The following is a 15480-nucleotide window of genomic DNA, read 5'->3' on the forward strand; positions in this document are numbered from 1 at the left end:
CAAAGAAGAAGCCACAGACTGCCTCAGAAGGTTCCACGGTGAGCTGAGTGGTGCAAAGGCAGCAGAGCTCCTTTGAGTACACACAGGACTCGGATTCCTCAGGAAGCGGTTAGTCTACAGCCTCATTAAGATCTTGCTAAGAGGGCAGGCCAATTCCTCTACTTAGACCTCCCTGGGAGCAACTTCTTAAATTTGTTTCTCACACCTGCAGGTCACAAACTCCTAGGCTTCCTATGTACTGTGAGGTAGAACTTTGATTCAGGAGTCAACCTTGCCACGCTTGGGCTGAGCAATACCCAAACCTGTAACCAAGCCCACAATAGTGTAAAGGAGCATGGCAAGGCCTGGAGAGGTGGCACCACCTATTCCCCCAAATAGCCTTTCCCTCCTTTGGTTTGCATGTCTGCATGTAACAGATGCTAAATCAAAGATGGCACAAAGGATGCTGTTAATGGCCACCACTATGCTGGGGGCAAGGACTATAGAGCCCCAGGGCAGGCATCTGTAATGGGGACACCAACTGTTTCAGTCTAAGTGCACAATGATGCCCAGAGAGATGATGTAGAACTCCACCATGAGACTTGACTCAGACACAAAATCAGGCACAAGGCCAAGCCAGGCAGATATTCCTAGAAATGCCTTTTACAAGAAAGACCAGAAGGTGGGCTGGCCCAATGCTGCTCTGGTTTAAAACTGGGTGAAGCAGACAGAGGTGTGTGTGTGTGGGTTATTTCCAGGGAAAAATGACATAAATCCAAGCTCTGGTCATTAAACACCCTCCTCCACAGTGGGAAATACCCACAGTCTGGGTTCTTTTATTTCAACTGCAGTCTGAAGCAGAAGCCCAGATCTGCAGTACCATTCCATCACATGCTGCTGTTTCCATGAACACAGTTCCCTCTTTGTGCTCTTCATCTGGTTGGCAGTGAACCTGTACTTCCATACAGAGGTTTGTTACAGGCTTGTCTGTGTTACATGCAGAAGGAAGCATGCCCACAGGTGTAGGAGACTCACCCAACAGGGCCAATAGCCCTAAGAGAACACTGCAGGGGCAATGGGGAGCTCTGGTGGAGAGATGTTCTTCATGTGGATTGAGCAGGGAGCCCAGTGGGTACACATTGTCCTCTTAATTCTCACTGACCAGTACCTCAACCACTCCTCTCCATTTCAGAGGCTAAGAGTGACCAGATGGGCCTTGCCGAACTTCTGAGAATTCAGTAAAAGATGGTGGATGGAGCTTGTAAGCCATACCACATGATACTCTGATGTGGAGACTTCTTGCTGCTCTAAGACCCATAATCTTAGATGCCATGATCACCAGTGTGATGTGACAGAGTACTTAGGTTCAGCACTTTGCTTACTGGAATTGAAGTCCAGTGACCTGGCCACCTGGAATGGTGGTGGGTCTTACTTCAAGGCCAGTGTTATCAAATGAGGTTGTGCCGATAGTAAAGGCCACAGACATATACGATGTTTCTCCTCTCCAACTGAATCCAAGTGTGTGTAGAGCAAATCCCAGCAAAGGCAAGCACCTTATGGTCCCCCCTCCTTTTTAAAGCAAAGGGGTTGAGCACTCCATGCTGGGATATTCTTCCTGGGGCCAAATTGGTCCAGATACCCCAGGCTCCCCTGCCTATCTCTCAGTTAGAACTCTGAAGGCAACCCCCCAGCATTAAACACACACAACTCACACTTGTAACAGTGACTCCCAAACTTTATGCCTCAGGAACTGTCCCCATTAAATAAGAACTGGAGGATATGTATACCATACTTTTCATTTTGCTAGATAAATTAATTTAAAAAGATAGTTTAAAAAACAAACAAAAGCCGGGCAGTGGGAGGCAGAGGCAGGCAGATCTTTGTGAGTTCGAGGCCAGCCTGGTCTACAGAGCGAGATCCAAGAAAGGTGCAAAGCTACACAGAGAAACCCTGTCTCGAAAAAAAAAAAAAAAAAAGAAAAAAAAAAAAACCAAAAACCAAACCAAACCAAAAATCAAAACAAAAAAAACCCCCAAGAACACAAAAACATCTCTTTACCCTTTAACATGGCATCATTACACACACACACACACACACACACACACACACACACACACACACAAACCAGTTTAACTCAAGAGTAACAAGGACAGTCTCAGACCAGAAGACTCTTGCTTGAGGAGAATGATGGCGGTTGTAGCAAACAGTGATTATATCTTTTCCAGAGTTCTCCATCTATCCTAAGAGCAGGAGAGCATCACCGAGGGATGTAAAGACCTCAAGAACCATCTGGAAGTACAGCTACAGTGGTGCAAAGGCTCACTTACTTCTGATCTTGAAAAACTGCTCATTAGCCATAGAAGTAGAAAAAAGGAAAATGAAAGAAAAATGGGAATACAGAGAGAATCAGCTATACCTAGACAAAATGACAAGGAAGCGGACTAAGACCAGGGTGTTCCCGGACGCCCTACAGAGCTCTGTGTAGTGCTCATGCTCACCTCTCCACAAACCCTCAAGAAACACAGACACCTGCTTGGCTCTGAAGCCATGAACACTAGAGACTGCTGTAAAGATGTAATGCTGTGGGCTCCAGAGCCTATGTCAGAATTCCTTCAGACTCACAGAAAAGGAAGGAAGAATGATCAATTCAGTGCTGTCTGAGTACAAACACCAACTTAATGGGTAATAAAAAAGAGAATAAGCAAATGCAAGTGAATACATATCTAAGCATCTGCTTTCAAAATGCATTAGCATTCCTTACTTGAATACAGACAGAATACAACCTTATTTTACAAACACTAGAGAATTAACAAAATACCCAATTTCATAATCATTTCAATACTCTAAGTCTCCAAGGAGATGGACAGATTACTAAATGAGAAGGTTAAAATGACTTGCTTTAGAGAACCCATAGAGAAAACAAACGCAAACGGGTGTCCAAACCTTTATGTACTAAGCCCCAGCATGGGCCACTTGACACACATGCACAGCGTGCACTTAACACCCACTCTAGCATATCTCTAATTACGACAACATCATGCAAAACATACCACACTAGGGTTGTGAGGTTATTGGGACACGAAGAACTTGAACTTTTATATTTCCTGACTTGGGCAGGCTAGGTGGCTGGGGGAACTAATCTAAAATTTTGTGCTAATGTTATCTCAAACCAGGTTTCTGCATTTTAAGTTCATGGAAGGTCAGATGGGGGAGATTCTCTAGGATTAAGGCCAAGACAGAAAACCAACTTTTCTGCAGTTCACAGCAACTGACTCTGAAGTGTCAAAGGTCACACACTTCTTACTAAGCAGAATCAGTCAGAATTCCTGCTGTTCAGGGCTGTGCAGAGAAAGAAATATCTAATCTTTATCTTACCAGCTGGGGGCAAGCATTCTACCACTGACTATGTCCCCAGTCCAAGAATTAGGAAATAAAGCATTTCATGCAAAGTTGAAAATCATTTTAAAAACTGGCATCTAAGTTTCAAAGAGTGAGTAGTATAGACTTCCAGGACTTGATCTGTCACTGAAGAGAGCTAATGTGGTCAGATGGAAGACTGCCTGTTGATAAGTGTCTGAGTTACCAATAGCAAGTTTTACAAACTACTCAAGTTTTCTCTTGCTTTTTTTTTTTTTACCCAAAACATTAAGAATATCATCTAGTGGTTGGAGAGATTGCTCAGTGGTTAGAGCACTGGCTTATCTTCTAAAAGACCAGGGTTCAATTTCCAGTGCCTACAAGACAGCTAACAACTCTAGTTCCATGGGATTCAAAACCATCTTTCTAGCCTGTGGGCACTGCATGTACCTGGTATACAGACACACAAACAGGCAAAATACCCATACACATCATATTAAAATAAATAAAACTTTTCTAAAAAAGAGCTATGTTAAAAATAAATAAATTTAAATAAAAAAGATACTGATCCATCCACATTAGTTGACGATATAGAAAGGGAAGGTTCATTGTGAACTCCTCATATTTATTTAGTGAGTAGTAAAGACAGGAAACCCTAAATGAGTTAGATCATTCCGAGGTAAGCATTCCAACTGCTTCTATCATGGAATCACACTCACTGTTATAGTCTGAATGCCTCTCCCCCTCATGTGTTTACTGGAACCTTCATTCCTAAAGCTGGCAGTACTGGGAGACAGGCCAGGTATCAAGTATCTGGGCCATGGGCCTACGTAGAGCCTTCATGAACGTCTCAAGCACTTGCCACTCAAGGAGTCTTCCATCTCCCTACACTTGCTCACTCCTTTTGTCTTTCCACTACAGTATTAGGAAGTAGTACAAGTCTCAACAGATGTGGCCACTCAATCTCGGACTTCAAGCTTCCTAAACTGTGAGATAAAACTTACTTGTTTTCTGTATTAATTACCCGGTCTCAGATGTTCTGTCACAGGAACAGAAAAGAGATGAAGACACTCAACCACCTTCACTGGCAGCAGATAAACAAAACTTAACCTATCTCAGCTGTCACTCTTGTGACGCTGAAGACACTTACCGTCGTAGGAAGAGATCCACACTTTTCAAAGTGCTTAGAGTTCAGAGATATGCTCATGTACATATGATCTTTGCCTCCCCAAATCCTAGAGATGGACGTTTTCAGATGAGAGAATTTAAGTGTAGACTAGTTCAAATGACTTGCCCACAGTATGGAGGCTTTCCGACAGTTGTCTGTAATACAGGACTGTCAGTACTGGTATTAGATCACTGTTGTGGAAGACAAAGAGTGCACTTAGCTCCTAGAAAAGCTAAAATCTTACAGCTGCTCAAAGACCAGGGGCCATGTGCCTTGACAGCACATACCTAGGATAGGTTCCAGCTTGATTCCTGCCAATCAGGTATTGACACACTCAACAGCATGGTTGAATCGTGGTTAGAGAGGAGAGCAAAGCAGTCATTCCAAAAATAGTCACCAAAACAAGGGCAGAAGATTGCTGTGGTCTTCGGAGAAAGGCAGCGCCTCACTTCCTTCCGCAGGGACCATGCCCTTCCAACCACTTCTGTTTCTTGACACGACTGGTAACCAAGGAAGTTCTCTAAAGTTGCTGCTTCTCCTTCCAGGGTAGGCTACTACTTTGTTTTCCTAGTAAATCTTGCCTCTCCCTCTCTCAGTATGAAAGCCTCACCTCTCTTTGAAACATCAAGGGTCAGGGTAGACACAAGCCCTGGCCTGGGCAGAACATGTCTGTACCAACTTCCCACTTTCTCAGTGCTTTCTTCTAACTCTGTTCCCTCTGTCCTCTGTCCAGCTACCCACTGAACTGGAGACCTACCCTGCCCCTGCCCCTGCCCCTCCTGCAATAGGTAGGTCTTATAAAGTTACAGCCTGATCCATGATTTCTCTGTCCTCTGCCAGTGAAGACTTAAGGATAGCTGACATTCCAGTATCTTTTAGAGAAGCCAGTCAGTTGGGACAGAAAACACAAGTATGTATGTAGTCTGCCTCACTGACATAGATTTGTATGTACCAGCACTTGTGAACCCTGTGATCTTTCAGACTCAAAAATACCATTTGAAGCTGGGGCACTTTTGATAAAACAGTAACAACTAGTTCCAGGAGGGCTGTCATGCTGGCCCCCAATATCCAGGTCAGGACAGCCAGAGAATAAGAGGCCAGGTTCAGTGGGATGCGTGAAGTCATGGAGTTCCTAGCATCTCAGCCTGCAAAGGTCAAATGCAGGCCTGAGGAAACTATCACCTATCCATGCTAGGCCTAATTTGGGACCAAGGGTGCTTGTTGTGCTTATAACGGGATCTCCAATGCTCCATCCCATCCTACCAAGGCTGTACCGTTGCTCAATGTGGATGCTGCCATTGAGGTGAGCTACAATTGTGAATCTCTTTTAAATGGTTAAAATGACAGAGAAGACCCTGTGAGACAGGTTGGTGGATAAAGATGCTTCTGCAAAAGCCTGAAACCTAAATTAGATCCCCGGACCCAGAATAAAAGAAGAAAACTGACTCCTGGAAGTTATCCTTTGACCTCCCAAGTATACAGCATGGCACACACATGCCCCCACCCATGCACACATCACACGCACATGCACATGCACACACACAAATACAATAAAGCATAGGTATATTTTGGAGGGAAAAAACAATAAGCAGGACTAAAATGATGTCAGAGATTTTTTCGGTTATGAAAACACAACAGTCTGGCCTTGGGTAAACGAGAAAGAGGAGGTGCCTGTCAGTTAGGCTTGAGGTCTGCACTATCTGACAGGGGAAGCACATAAACTACATGTGAGCACAGATCGCCCGCACTGCAGCTGTCCAAACAGAGAAGAGCTCTCGAGGCAGAAAATATACACCAGACTGCTGTGACAGTATGTGGGCACGGGTATGAAGTAGCTTTAGAATTTCTAGATTTAACATGTATATTTTTAAATATAATAGCTGTATTTTAGATATTAGGTTAATAAAATATTAGAATTAATGCTGCCAGTTTCTTTCCTTGGGTATTGGTTGGTCCTCACGTACCTGCACTTCTTGTTTATGACAGAGTCTCTCATTGGCCTAGGATCTCACCATGCACGCCAGACAATCTCTCCTGTGAGTTTCCAGAGATTTGCCAACACCTCCCATTTTCCATAGGCTCTGGGGATCAGCACTGAGGTCGTCCTCAAGCTTGCAAGGCAAACATCTTACTGACCAACCCACCTTCTCTACACTCTGGGTGTTCTTTGTGTATATGTGTGTGTGCCTGTGCATGCACATAGCTACAAGTATGTGGAGGCCAGAGGTTGATAACCAGTGTTTTCTCTAGCATCCCCCACCTAATTTTTTGAGACAAAGTCTCTCCCTGAATCTGGGGCTCAATAATTTGGCTAGACTAGCTGAGCAATGAGCTCTGAGGATCAATTTATCTCTAGGTCCCTAGCACTGGGGTTATAGATACATGCCTGTGCTGGTTTTCCATGGGTGCTGGGGTCCTGAACTCGGGCCCTCGGGCTCGCACAGCAGGCACTTTACTGACTGGGCCATCTCCCTAGACTTCAGGTCTTTTGAAAAAGAGCCTTCCTGTGGACACCCAGCCTTGTGTTCCACAGTAAGACTGGAAAATAACAAGGTGCCTCCGCCTCAGTTTGCCCTGGCCCAGCCAGTTTTGATTTCTGTCAACTCACTCCCCTCCTCAGGGCAGTAGCTATGCAGGGACACTAGCAACTCCATGGACTCGCACAAGTGTTGACATATTTGTCTTCAGAGTCCTCTGTTGGCTTTTCAGTCGGCCCAATACTGATGAAATGCACACTGTACTTATTTTTCATTTCTCCAAATAATACAGAAAAAACTTACAGGTTTTGAGATGTTGAATCCGCTGCTGGAATACACAGGTATTGAACTCCCTGTAGAAGGATAAAAATATACATATAAATAAATAAAACTAAAAAAATGGTCCACAATAAAGTATTAAAAGGAACCATTTACTTAGGTCAAAAAACAAGAAAATAAAAAGGAGAAGTTTTTATTCATCTTTTGTTGCCAAGGAACCAAGGAAACACTCTTTAATTCAGGTTCCTGATTCTTTTCCATAGGCATGTCAATATTCACACTTTGGTTTGTAAGCAGCAAATGTAACAAATTTAGACAAAACTTGAGGGACTAAAAGCAGGAGTCGAGCACTTCAGAGTTAAAGTTCCCAATTCATCATAACACTTGTTCTCATCCTGTCTATGTTTCTTTAGGATCCTGAACCTCCCAAAGGAGGCACTGTTAGTCAACACCTTCAAATGGGCTGACAACCATGATGTGATGCCATAGCTCTCCACCTCAATTTTAGTATTGTAAGAATTACAGTTCCACCAGTAGGCCTTCGAAACCTGGAAACAATGTTGCTTGCTTTGCAGAACAACACTACAAGCTTGTGTGGTAAGCTAACATTTTTATTTCCCCCTAATTTGAGGGAAAACAACTACCCAAGGTGATGATTTTTAGAAAGAGAAACAGAACTGGTTAACTTCTCTACAGGAAAGATGGACATTGTCATTCTAAAATCGTCAATGTCAACAGCAACCTTGGAATGGAATATGCTAAAGGATAGATGAACCATTTGTGAACTTTCTCTTATGTCTGCCAAGTGTCACAGAATCTCCTCACTTTGTCTTGGGCAGCCAGAGAGAAGAACTAATTAGTGTGAGAGGTCAGCTTGATGCACAATAATGATACAGATGCAGCCAAGTTCCTTGGGAGTGGGAGTTATAAAACAACCTGCTTTTTAGATTTACTTCACGACTTCCTGTAATTTTTAGTGTTGACCTGGTCACCCGGGAGGGTCTCTGGAGCTGTAACCAGACAGCTACAGGACAGGCATCTTGCCGACCCACCCTGATGCTTGGTGCCGACGCAGCACCAGGCCCTCTAGTTCTGGTATGCTTACAGAAGGCAAGTTCTGACCTAGCACAAGGGATAGAGCATGGCAGCTCCTGCTTTGCTGGTATAGGTGGAGGCAGAGCACATTCGACAGGTCGACAGTTGTATAATGGGAAAGATGACTGGTCCTGGGACTCCAGCATAGAACCCATTTCTCCAGCTCTTGAGCAAACTACGAGCCTCCAACTGCCTGTTAATCTGCCCCTTTCTGCTGAAACTGACTCAGAGTGTGATATGTTGTCAGCAAAAAAATACCTGAATGGTACAACCCCCTCCATTCCCATCTGCTATTATTGGGTGGGGGGCAGCATGAGGAAAAACTCAAAAATAAAAATCAATTTTCCTTCATCACTTCTGTGCAACTTTTGAAAAAAGAATTGAATTATTTAATCATGAATTAAAAGAAAATCATTATATATAGCAGTTATTGCATCTTTCTGTACAGGCTTCTGAGTCTTGGGGAAGATGAGGTTTACCTCTGTTTATTCAAATAGGAGCATCTCACTGAGAGCAAAGGGACTTTGCCGAGAGAGGAAGATCTGCTGGCAGGACAGGGAAGGGAGGCGGTGGGCTCTCTTGTATGTATACTTGCCAGCCCTCCAGCCCGTTCTGCCTCTCTTCAGGTTTCCTGGGCTCCTGAAGCTGTGCTATGCTGGGAACGCTGACCAGTTATTTTAAACACTTAAAGCTCTTCCAAACCTGGTGGCATATCATGGCGTAATTTGATGGATAAGACACTAGAAAAGAAAGCACTTCTGCCAAAGAGAGTCCTTTCCTCCTCTCTTCCACTGAGATGAACAAGTCTGTTGTCGAATACACACACCCATTGCTTCCTACAGCTAGATGGGAGTGCCTCATTTATTTATTTATTTTTGCTCTTGAGTGAGATCTGGCAGTTAGGTGGTCAGGCCCAAAGCTTGTGAATTCCTTCTTCCCACATACTCCCTCCATCCCTGTGGCAGGCCATACTTACAGAGGACAGGATTCTCAAGTACACTACCGCTACCTCAGCCTGGCAACTCCAGTCAGGCAAAGGGCTAAGTGGCCCCTCCAGGACAGCACAGAAACGCCTACCTCTCCCTCATGGTGATGAATAGCCACAACATTCTAGTAGAATCTATGTACTGAGATGATAATAGAGACAATGAAGAGAATGGACAGAGTTTAGGCCAGGAGCATTTTGCCTACTAAAGGATATGCCTTGAACACTTGTTATCAGGGTAAGTGGGAATCATTGTGCTTCCTGTATGCTATGCCAGATAGGGCCACATTTACCTCTGTGCTACCTGATGCACACAGAAGGAAATGTGCCTGGGCCCACAAAGTAGAACCTGCCCGGTATTCAGGAAAATCTACCAGCCATAGGAAGTAGGTGGAAGGCATTCTCTCTGTGTGAACCACAAGGACAAGGAAGTAACACGTTGTCATTCTAGGCTCCTGGCCCTCACAGCTGAGATGGGCAGGTGGCGGCTTTAGCTTCCTTCTCACGTAACTCATAAAGACGAACATGTGGCTCTCTATTACACTTGAGTACCCTGTGCTGTTAAAGGAAGACAGAGACAAAGACAAGACGCTATAGCATCAAAGACTGTGTGTATAACCACAAGAACAGTTAAATTCCTGGAATGACGCCTGGGCTGTGGTAGGCATTCACTCCAAGTCTGCATGCTGAGGATAAGTGCTAATCAGCTCCACAGAGATCACGGCAGGAGAAGAAGGCAGGGTGTGTATGTGCTGGTGAGTGCCATCAGGGAAGGAGGAGAGCTGGGTTTTAGGCCATGCAAAGGGCACGTTGTCTACCTAGGCTCCAGTGACACTTAAACAGAACACAAACCACTTCACTATGACCTACAATAAGAAATATGCAAATCTAGTCATGGAAGGAGTCAAAACTGTCAAAAAGGTTTAGCTGCTCGCCCCCAAGAGCGTCTATTTATCGTGACTTAGTCATTAACAAAGCACAGATATCTTTGAGGCCACAGAAGGCAGAACTACAGCTACCCAAAAAGGCGTCAGATGCCTGCACATGTGCACAGCTTTTAACAGTTAGTTACTAATTCAGAAAGCAGCACTGAGACCCCTGTGCCACCAGAAAGCTGGGCTGACTTAAAATCACCCTGTACTAATAAGCGGAACAGATATTCCCTCTCTATGATCTATATAGAGGATCGTGCTCTGGAGAGCTTTGGAGAGGGACAGATGAAGGGTAGGATGTATTTACTTACATTATGGAAAGGACAGCAAAAATTAGGTTAAAAAAACTTAGAAAACATCTCCAAAAATCTCCAACAATCTAAAAAAATCTACAAGTAGTAAAAATAGCAACAGCATTTCCAGGAGTATAGCGTTTGCTACATATTTTCTGCCTCATGTTCCCTCTAATATTTTGAAACACATAAAAATAAAATTGGTTTTCTGTTCCTTGAAATAAAATTCTTACAAAATAAAGAAAAATAAAAATTGAGCACTTTCTATGGTGTTTCAATAGCGGCTGGTGAGAAGCCAGTTAACATTTATGGAGCTACTTAATATCAAGTCACAACTTTTCAAACCCAGAGCACTGAAACACAAACATTGTTAGTGAGCTGCCTGTGCATTGAGAGTCTCAGTCCCCATAGGAACATAGGGAGAGCTCATTTCTTTGTCCTGTGCGGCCTCTGAGTGGCCCAGCATAACCAGGAACAGCAGCGATACCGATGAGGTGGGCACCATAATCAAGAGACAAGGGAAGGTGCCAGCACTCGGTGCCCACAGTAGGAGACGGCACATGCTGCATATTACCCCAGGAACTACATGGTACAAAAGCCAAAAAACTCAGGACAGGAGTAAAAGAGTTCTGAGGGATCTGCCCTGAGAAGCTTCCTGCTGAAATTCTTGTATTTGGGTTTTGAAATTACATCAACAGACATCAAGGAGGAAGAAAGTTCCGAGAGAAATCACATCAACAGACTCCACTGGGGAAGAAGAAAGTTCAGAAAGCACATCAGAGGCTTGATCTGAATAAGCCAGAACTGTCATAGTCTCAAGAGTTCCACCATTTTTCAGTTTTCTGTTTCAGCAAGTAGAATAACCACTAAAAGGTAGGTTTTTGCCTTTCTTTGGACTGAAACTAAAAATTACACTTAAAATGACAGACAGGCACATACCTGAGAAGCAGGGCCAAGCTTCTGATCACAAAACCAGGAAAGAGGCCAAACTCTTGCTTGTTTCAAGTACAATTTCTAAAACTACCCCCCCCAGACATAGTAAGAGTCTGCTGAGAATCCAGATGACCTGCTTTTCAAAAGATCCAGCTGTGCACAGTCATTCTCTTTCCCTCAGGGAAGCTAATGTGAAGCACTTACAAACAAAACCCCTGTACAGCAACCTGTACAGCAACATGGCTGGGCCCTGAGGGCATTACAGACCCACAGAGGCTCTCACTACACACAGGAGCTAAAGCTGTTCTTCTCACACGAGTGGCCTAGTGGATATTAGGCAGGGAGGCAGGGATGTGGAGAAGCCTGGCAACAGCAAAGGGGATGTTGGAGACAACTACTCCAGAACATGGCAGGGAAGCAAAGATGGCAGCAGACAGGATGGAGGTGCCATACGTGGGGGATTTGTTTATTGCACATTATATACATGTGGCAAAGTGTGTACAAAACTCTGTACCTGTCTAAAAAACAAAGAACACAACTGAATCCTTGTGGAAGTATTAAAAACAAACGAAAGAGAGTAAGTTCTGGAAGGGGCTAGAAATCCACACAATAGAAAAGTTATTTTAGCTGCCAATAAAAGATGTCACTATTAGAATTTAGTACCAGAGACAGGATGGGTGATCCAAGGGTCTCCCTCCTACAAATATGGCATATTTTCTTTGATAAACAAGCCCATTCAGATTTCCAGGAGGCCTGGTAAGCAGGTCTTTCCCATACAAGCAAGTCCTAATGAAATAAGGATAGAATAAGCCTGTAACCCTACTAAGAACTAATTTCACCACAGTTCTCAACTACCAATTCTCTACTCCCAGGAAGAAAAAATAAAATTAAAAGCAAAATGAAAATTTGGACTGACCTCACTTGATTGGGAAGCCAGACCATGACTATGCACTGCTATGAAACCCACAAAGCCAGCTGGGTGCCCTGGTGTGTGCTTCTGATCTCAGTATTTAGTGCACCAAAGCAGAAGGACCAGAGTTCAAGGCCATTTTCAGCTATCTAGCTGGTATGAGGCTAGCCTGAACTACAAGAGACCCTGTCTCAAAACAGAAACAATCAAAACTCCAAAATCACACAGCAACAGTGTGTTCCACAGGTGAGAACAACCCACAGAACTGAGGCAGCAAAGGAAATAGTTTAGTAATCTGGCACCCTACTTGGTTTGGGTTATACACACCTGCACTCTCTAGGAATGCACTGGGCAGCCTAGATCCATTACCTGTATGTATTATGTACACATAGTCCTCTCTAAATAAAGCATCTAGCAACACTGGATCCCCATCTGCACTGGACTACATGCACATTTCTTCTTTTGAACAATAGTATAAATCACTCTAACCCTAATACAATCAAATTTCAACAGTTTCCATTCAAGTGTATCCCCAATGTGTCCAGTATGAAGAATATATACAGTAAAGCAAAATTGTGTATGCTTAAGTATACTTTCAGGGAGAATCCTCTACTTACCATCTTGTGCCTATGCAAAATTGGACATGCATATAATTAAAATCAGATGCATATGGGGACATGCACTGTAGAAAAATAGATAATCTACCATTCAATAGAGAACCATGGAAACTACACCCACGAGGAACCAAAGTTCTTCTTCTCTTCAGTCCATAAAAGAAGCCTTGAACAATAATCAGGGCCCTTGAGTATCTGTACCCACGTGGCCCTGCTCTCTTTCACTGTATTCTGATCTTTTCTGCTGTTCTGTTCTGAATAATTTCCTTGATACTTTTACAAATCTGTGTAAGCACTCACTTTCAATCCTTTGGAATAGAAGCCAAGAGCCTGGAAACACCTAAGACTCATACTGACCACCAGTATCAGCACCACAAAATAAAACATACATAATGTAAATTTACTACCTTAAATTTATTTTATTATTATTATTATTATTATTATTATTATTATTATTGTTATTATTATTATTTTGGCAGAACTGGAGATTGAGGCAAGGCCTTGCACATGCTAGGCAAATGATCCACTACCCAATCATTATTCCTAGCCCTCTTTTTTTTTTTTTGGTTTTTCGAGACAGGGTTTCTCTGTGTAGCTTTGCGCCCCTGGAACTCGCTTTGGAGACCAGGCTGGCCTCGAACTCACAGAGATCCGCCTGGCTCTACCTCCCGAGTGCTGGGATTAAAGGCGTGCGCCACCACCGCCCGGCCCTAGCCCTCTTTTTATTTCCTATTTTGAAACAGGGTCCTACTAAGTTGCCAAGATTGGCCTTGAACTTTATCCTTCTGCCGCAGCCTCCAGAGTAGCTATAGTCATAGGCCTGTGCCACCAGGTTTGTTTGTTTATTTGTATTTGTTTGAAGTGGAGATTCTCTATGCTACCCAGGCTGGACTTGAACTTGTGCATTTAAGGAAAGCCCCTGTCTCATCTTCTAAATACCCATGACAACAGACGTAGCCACTGTACCAGGTACCACACTGATCTTTCCCAAGTGAACATCTTCATAGTTGTAGATCATTACCATCATCCATATCTGGAGCCTCCTCTTCTTCCCAAATCAGATTTGGTTCCCATAAATACCAACACTTTTTCCTTCTCTATTCATTCCCCCTGCAGATGACCATTCTCACCTCTGTCTCTGGATCTGAGTACTTCTGCATTTCATCTAAACCGAAAGGTAAGAAAACCTTTGAAAACTGGATTCTTAGAGGCCACAGACCCAAGAGATGACAACTGCTGACTTGAAACTTCCATGAGATGCACATTCCAGGTGAGACCACTTTAGTCTCCTTCATAAGGCCTCCTCTTTGCAAGGGTATCTATTCCAGAGAGGCACTGGGAACCAGCACCTCTATCGTGCCAAGTATGTATGCAGGCCAAATTCAGTGCCTGGTCCCTGAGTTTGGATCAATGTCTTTCTTCAATCTAAGAATTTACACATAGCCCATAACAGTTGAAAAATTCCTTTGTATTAAAAGGAAAAGTATAAGTCAAGGTTATATCCCCAAGAAGAATTAATCTAAAAATACTCTGTCATTTGACAAGGAATTAGAAATCAGTATAGAAAATAAAGAATAGGTAAGGTCTAGATTCTTGGTTACTTCCTTTTTAAATTTTTAGTACCATGGCAAAAATGTCAATGGAATCACTAAAGAAAATCACCACTGAAGATGAACAGGGCCTTGTAGTAACACTCCATAATGCATGCCTTAAGTCTAGATTCTGAACTGAAAAGACACTTTCTGAAAGTACCCATTTGCCACTGATTCTTCCTGCATGCTAAATTTAGGCAATATACTACAAATAACAACTTCCAAGAACACTGTGGTCCTTGGTGAGGTTTGGGGGGAGTGGGAAGGTCAGAGTGGAGAGGTAAGATTTAGCCTTGGGCTCGGTTTGTGAGCCAAGATGCAAATCAGAAGCCTCTACACCTGCTGCTGCTTTCAGGTTAGTCAAACGACAACATGCATTTGACTTGTCAGAGTGACAGAAGAGGACTCTGATGTTTATTTTTGTTCAAGGTATTTCAAAGAAAGACCAAAGTGGCCTCAGTTAGAAGGGGTTTCCTCTGGCCCACACAGGATGGATTATAGGAAGGCAATGAGAGAGATCCAGGCTATTCCACCTCCCCACCTCTTCTAGGTCTGCTTCAGTATGAGGGTTAGTTGATGTACCAGCAGTGACTCAGAAAATCTGGGGCCAGTTTAACATGGGGCTCCAAACCCAGGTATCCTGCAGTGTACCTTTGTGAAGAGTAGTGCCATCCAATCACATCAAAAAGTGATTGTGAATGACTGCTTAGAAACCAGTAGGAGAACATCAGTAAGGAAAACATTATTTCTGTAAAAGATACATTTTTATCTGACCATGTTTGCCTAAAAAATAATCAGTAGCACCTCTGAATCTGAAAAGTAAAGAAGATCCAACTTCAAGAACTGTGGGGTCCATAGCCCCAGCC

At 43.4% G+C, this 15480-nt stretch overlaps 1 protein-coding gene across 2 annotated transcripts in view; it reads right to left on the minus strand.

The window, feature by feature from the left end:
• The window catches only part of Dusp22 (dual specificity phosphatase 22), a 58929-nt gene that overhangs the window by 12942 nt on the left and 30507 nt on the right, over positions 1-15480 (minus strand). For both annotated transcript variants that reach the window (XM_052728657.1, XM_052728656.1), the window contains exon 4: positions 7285-7334. In XM_052728657.1, coding sequence (XP_052584617.1) covers positions 7285-7334 — 50 coding nt within the window. The remainder of the gene's footprint in view (positions 1-7284; positions 7335-15480) is intronic.

Source organism: Peromyscus californicus, unplaced genomic scaffold (genome assembly GCF_007827085.1).
Source record: "Peromyscus californicus insignis strain IS unplaced genomic scaffold, ASM782708v3 Scaffold_8__1_contigs__length_139910024, whole genome shotgun sequence".
In the NCBI taxonomy this organism is placed as follows: Eukaryota; Metazoa; Chordata; class Mammalia; order Rodentia; family Cricetidae; genus Peromyscus; species Peromyscus californicus.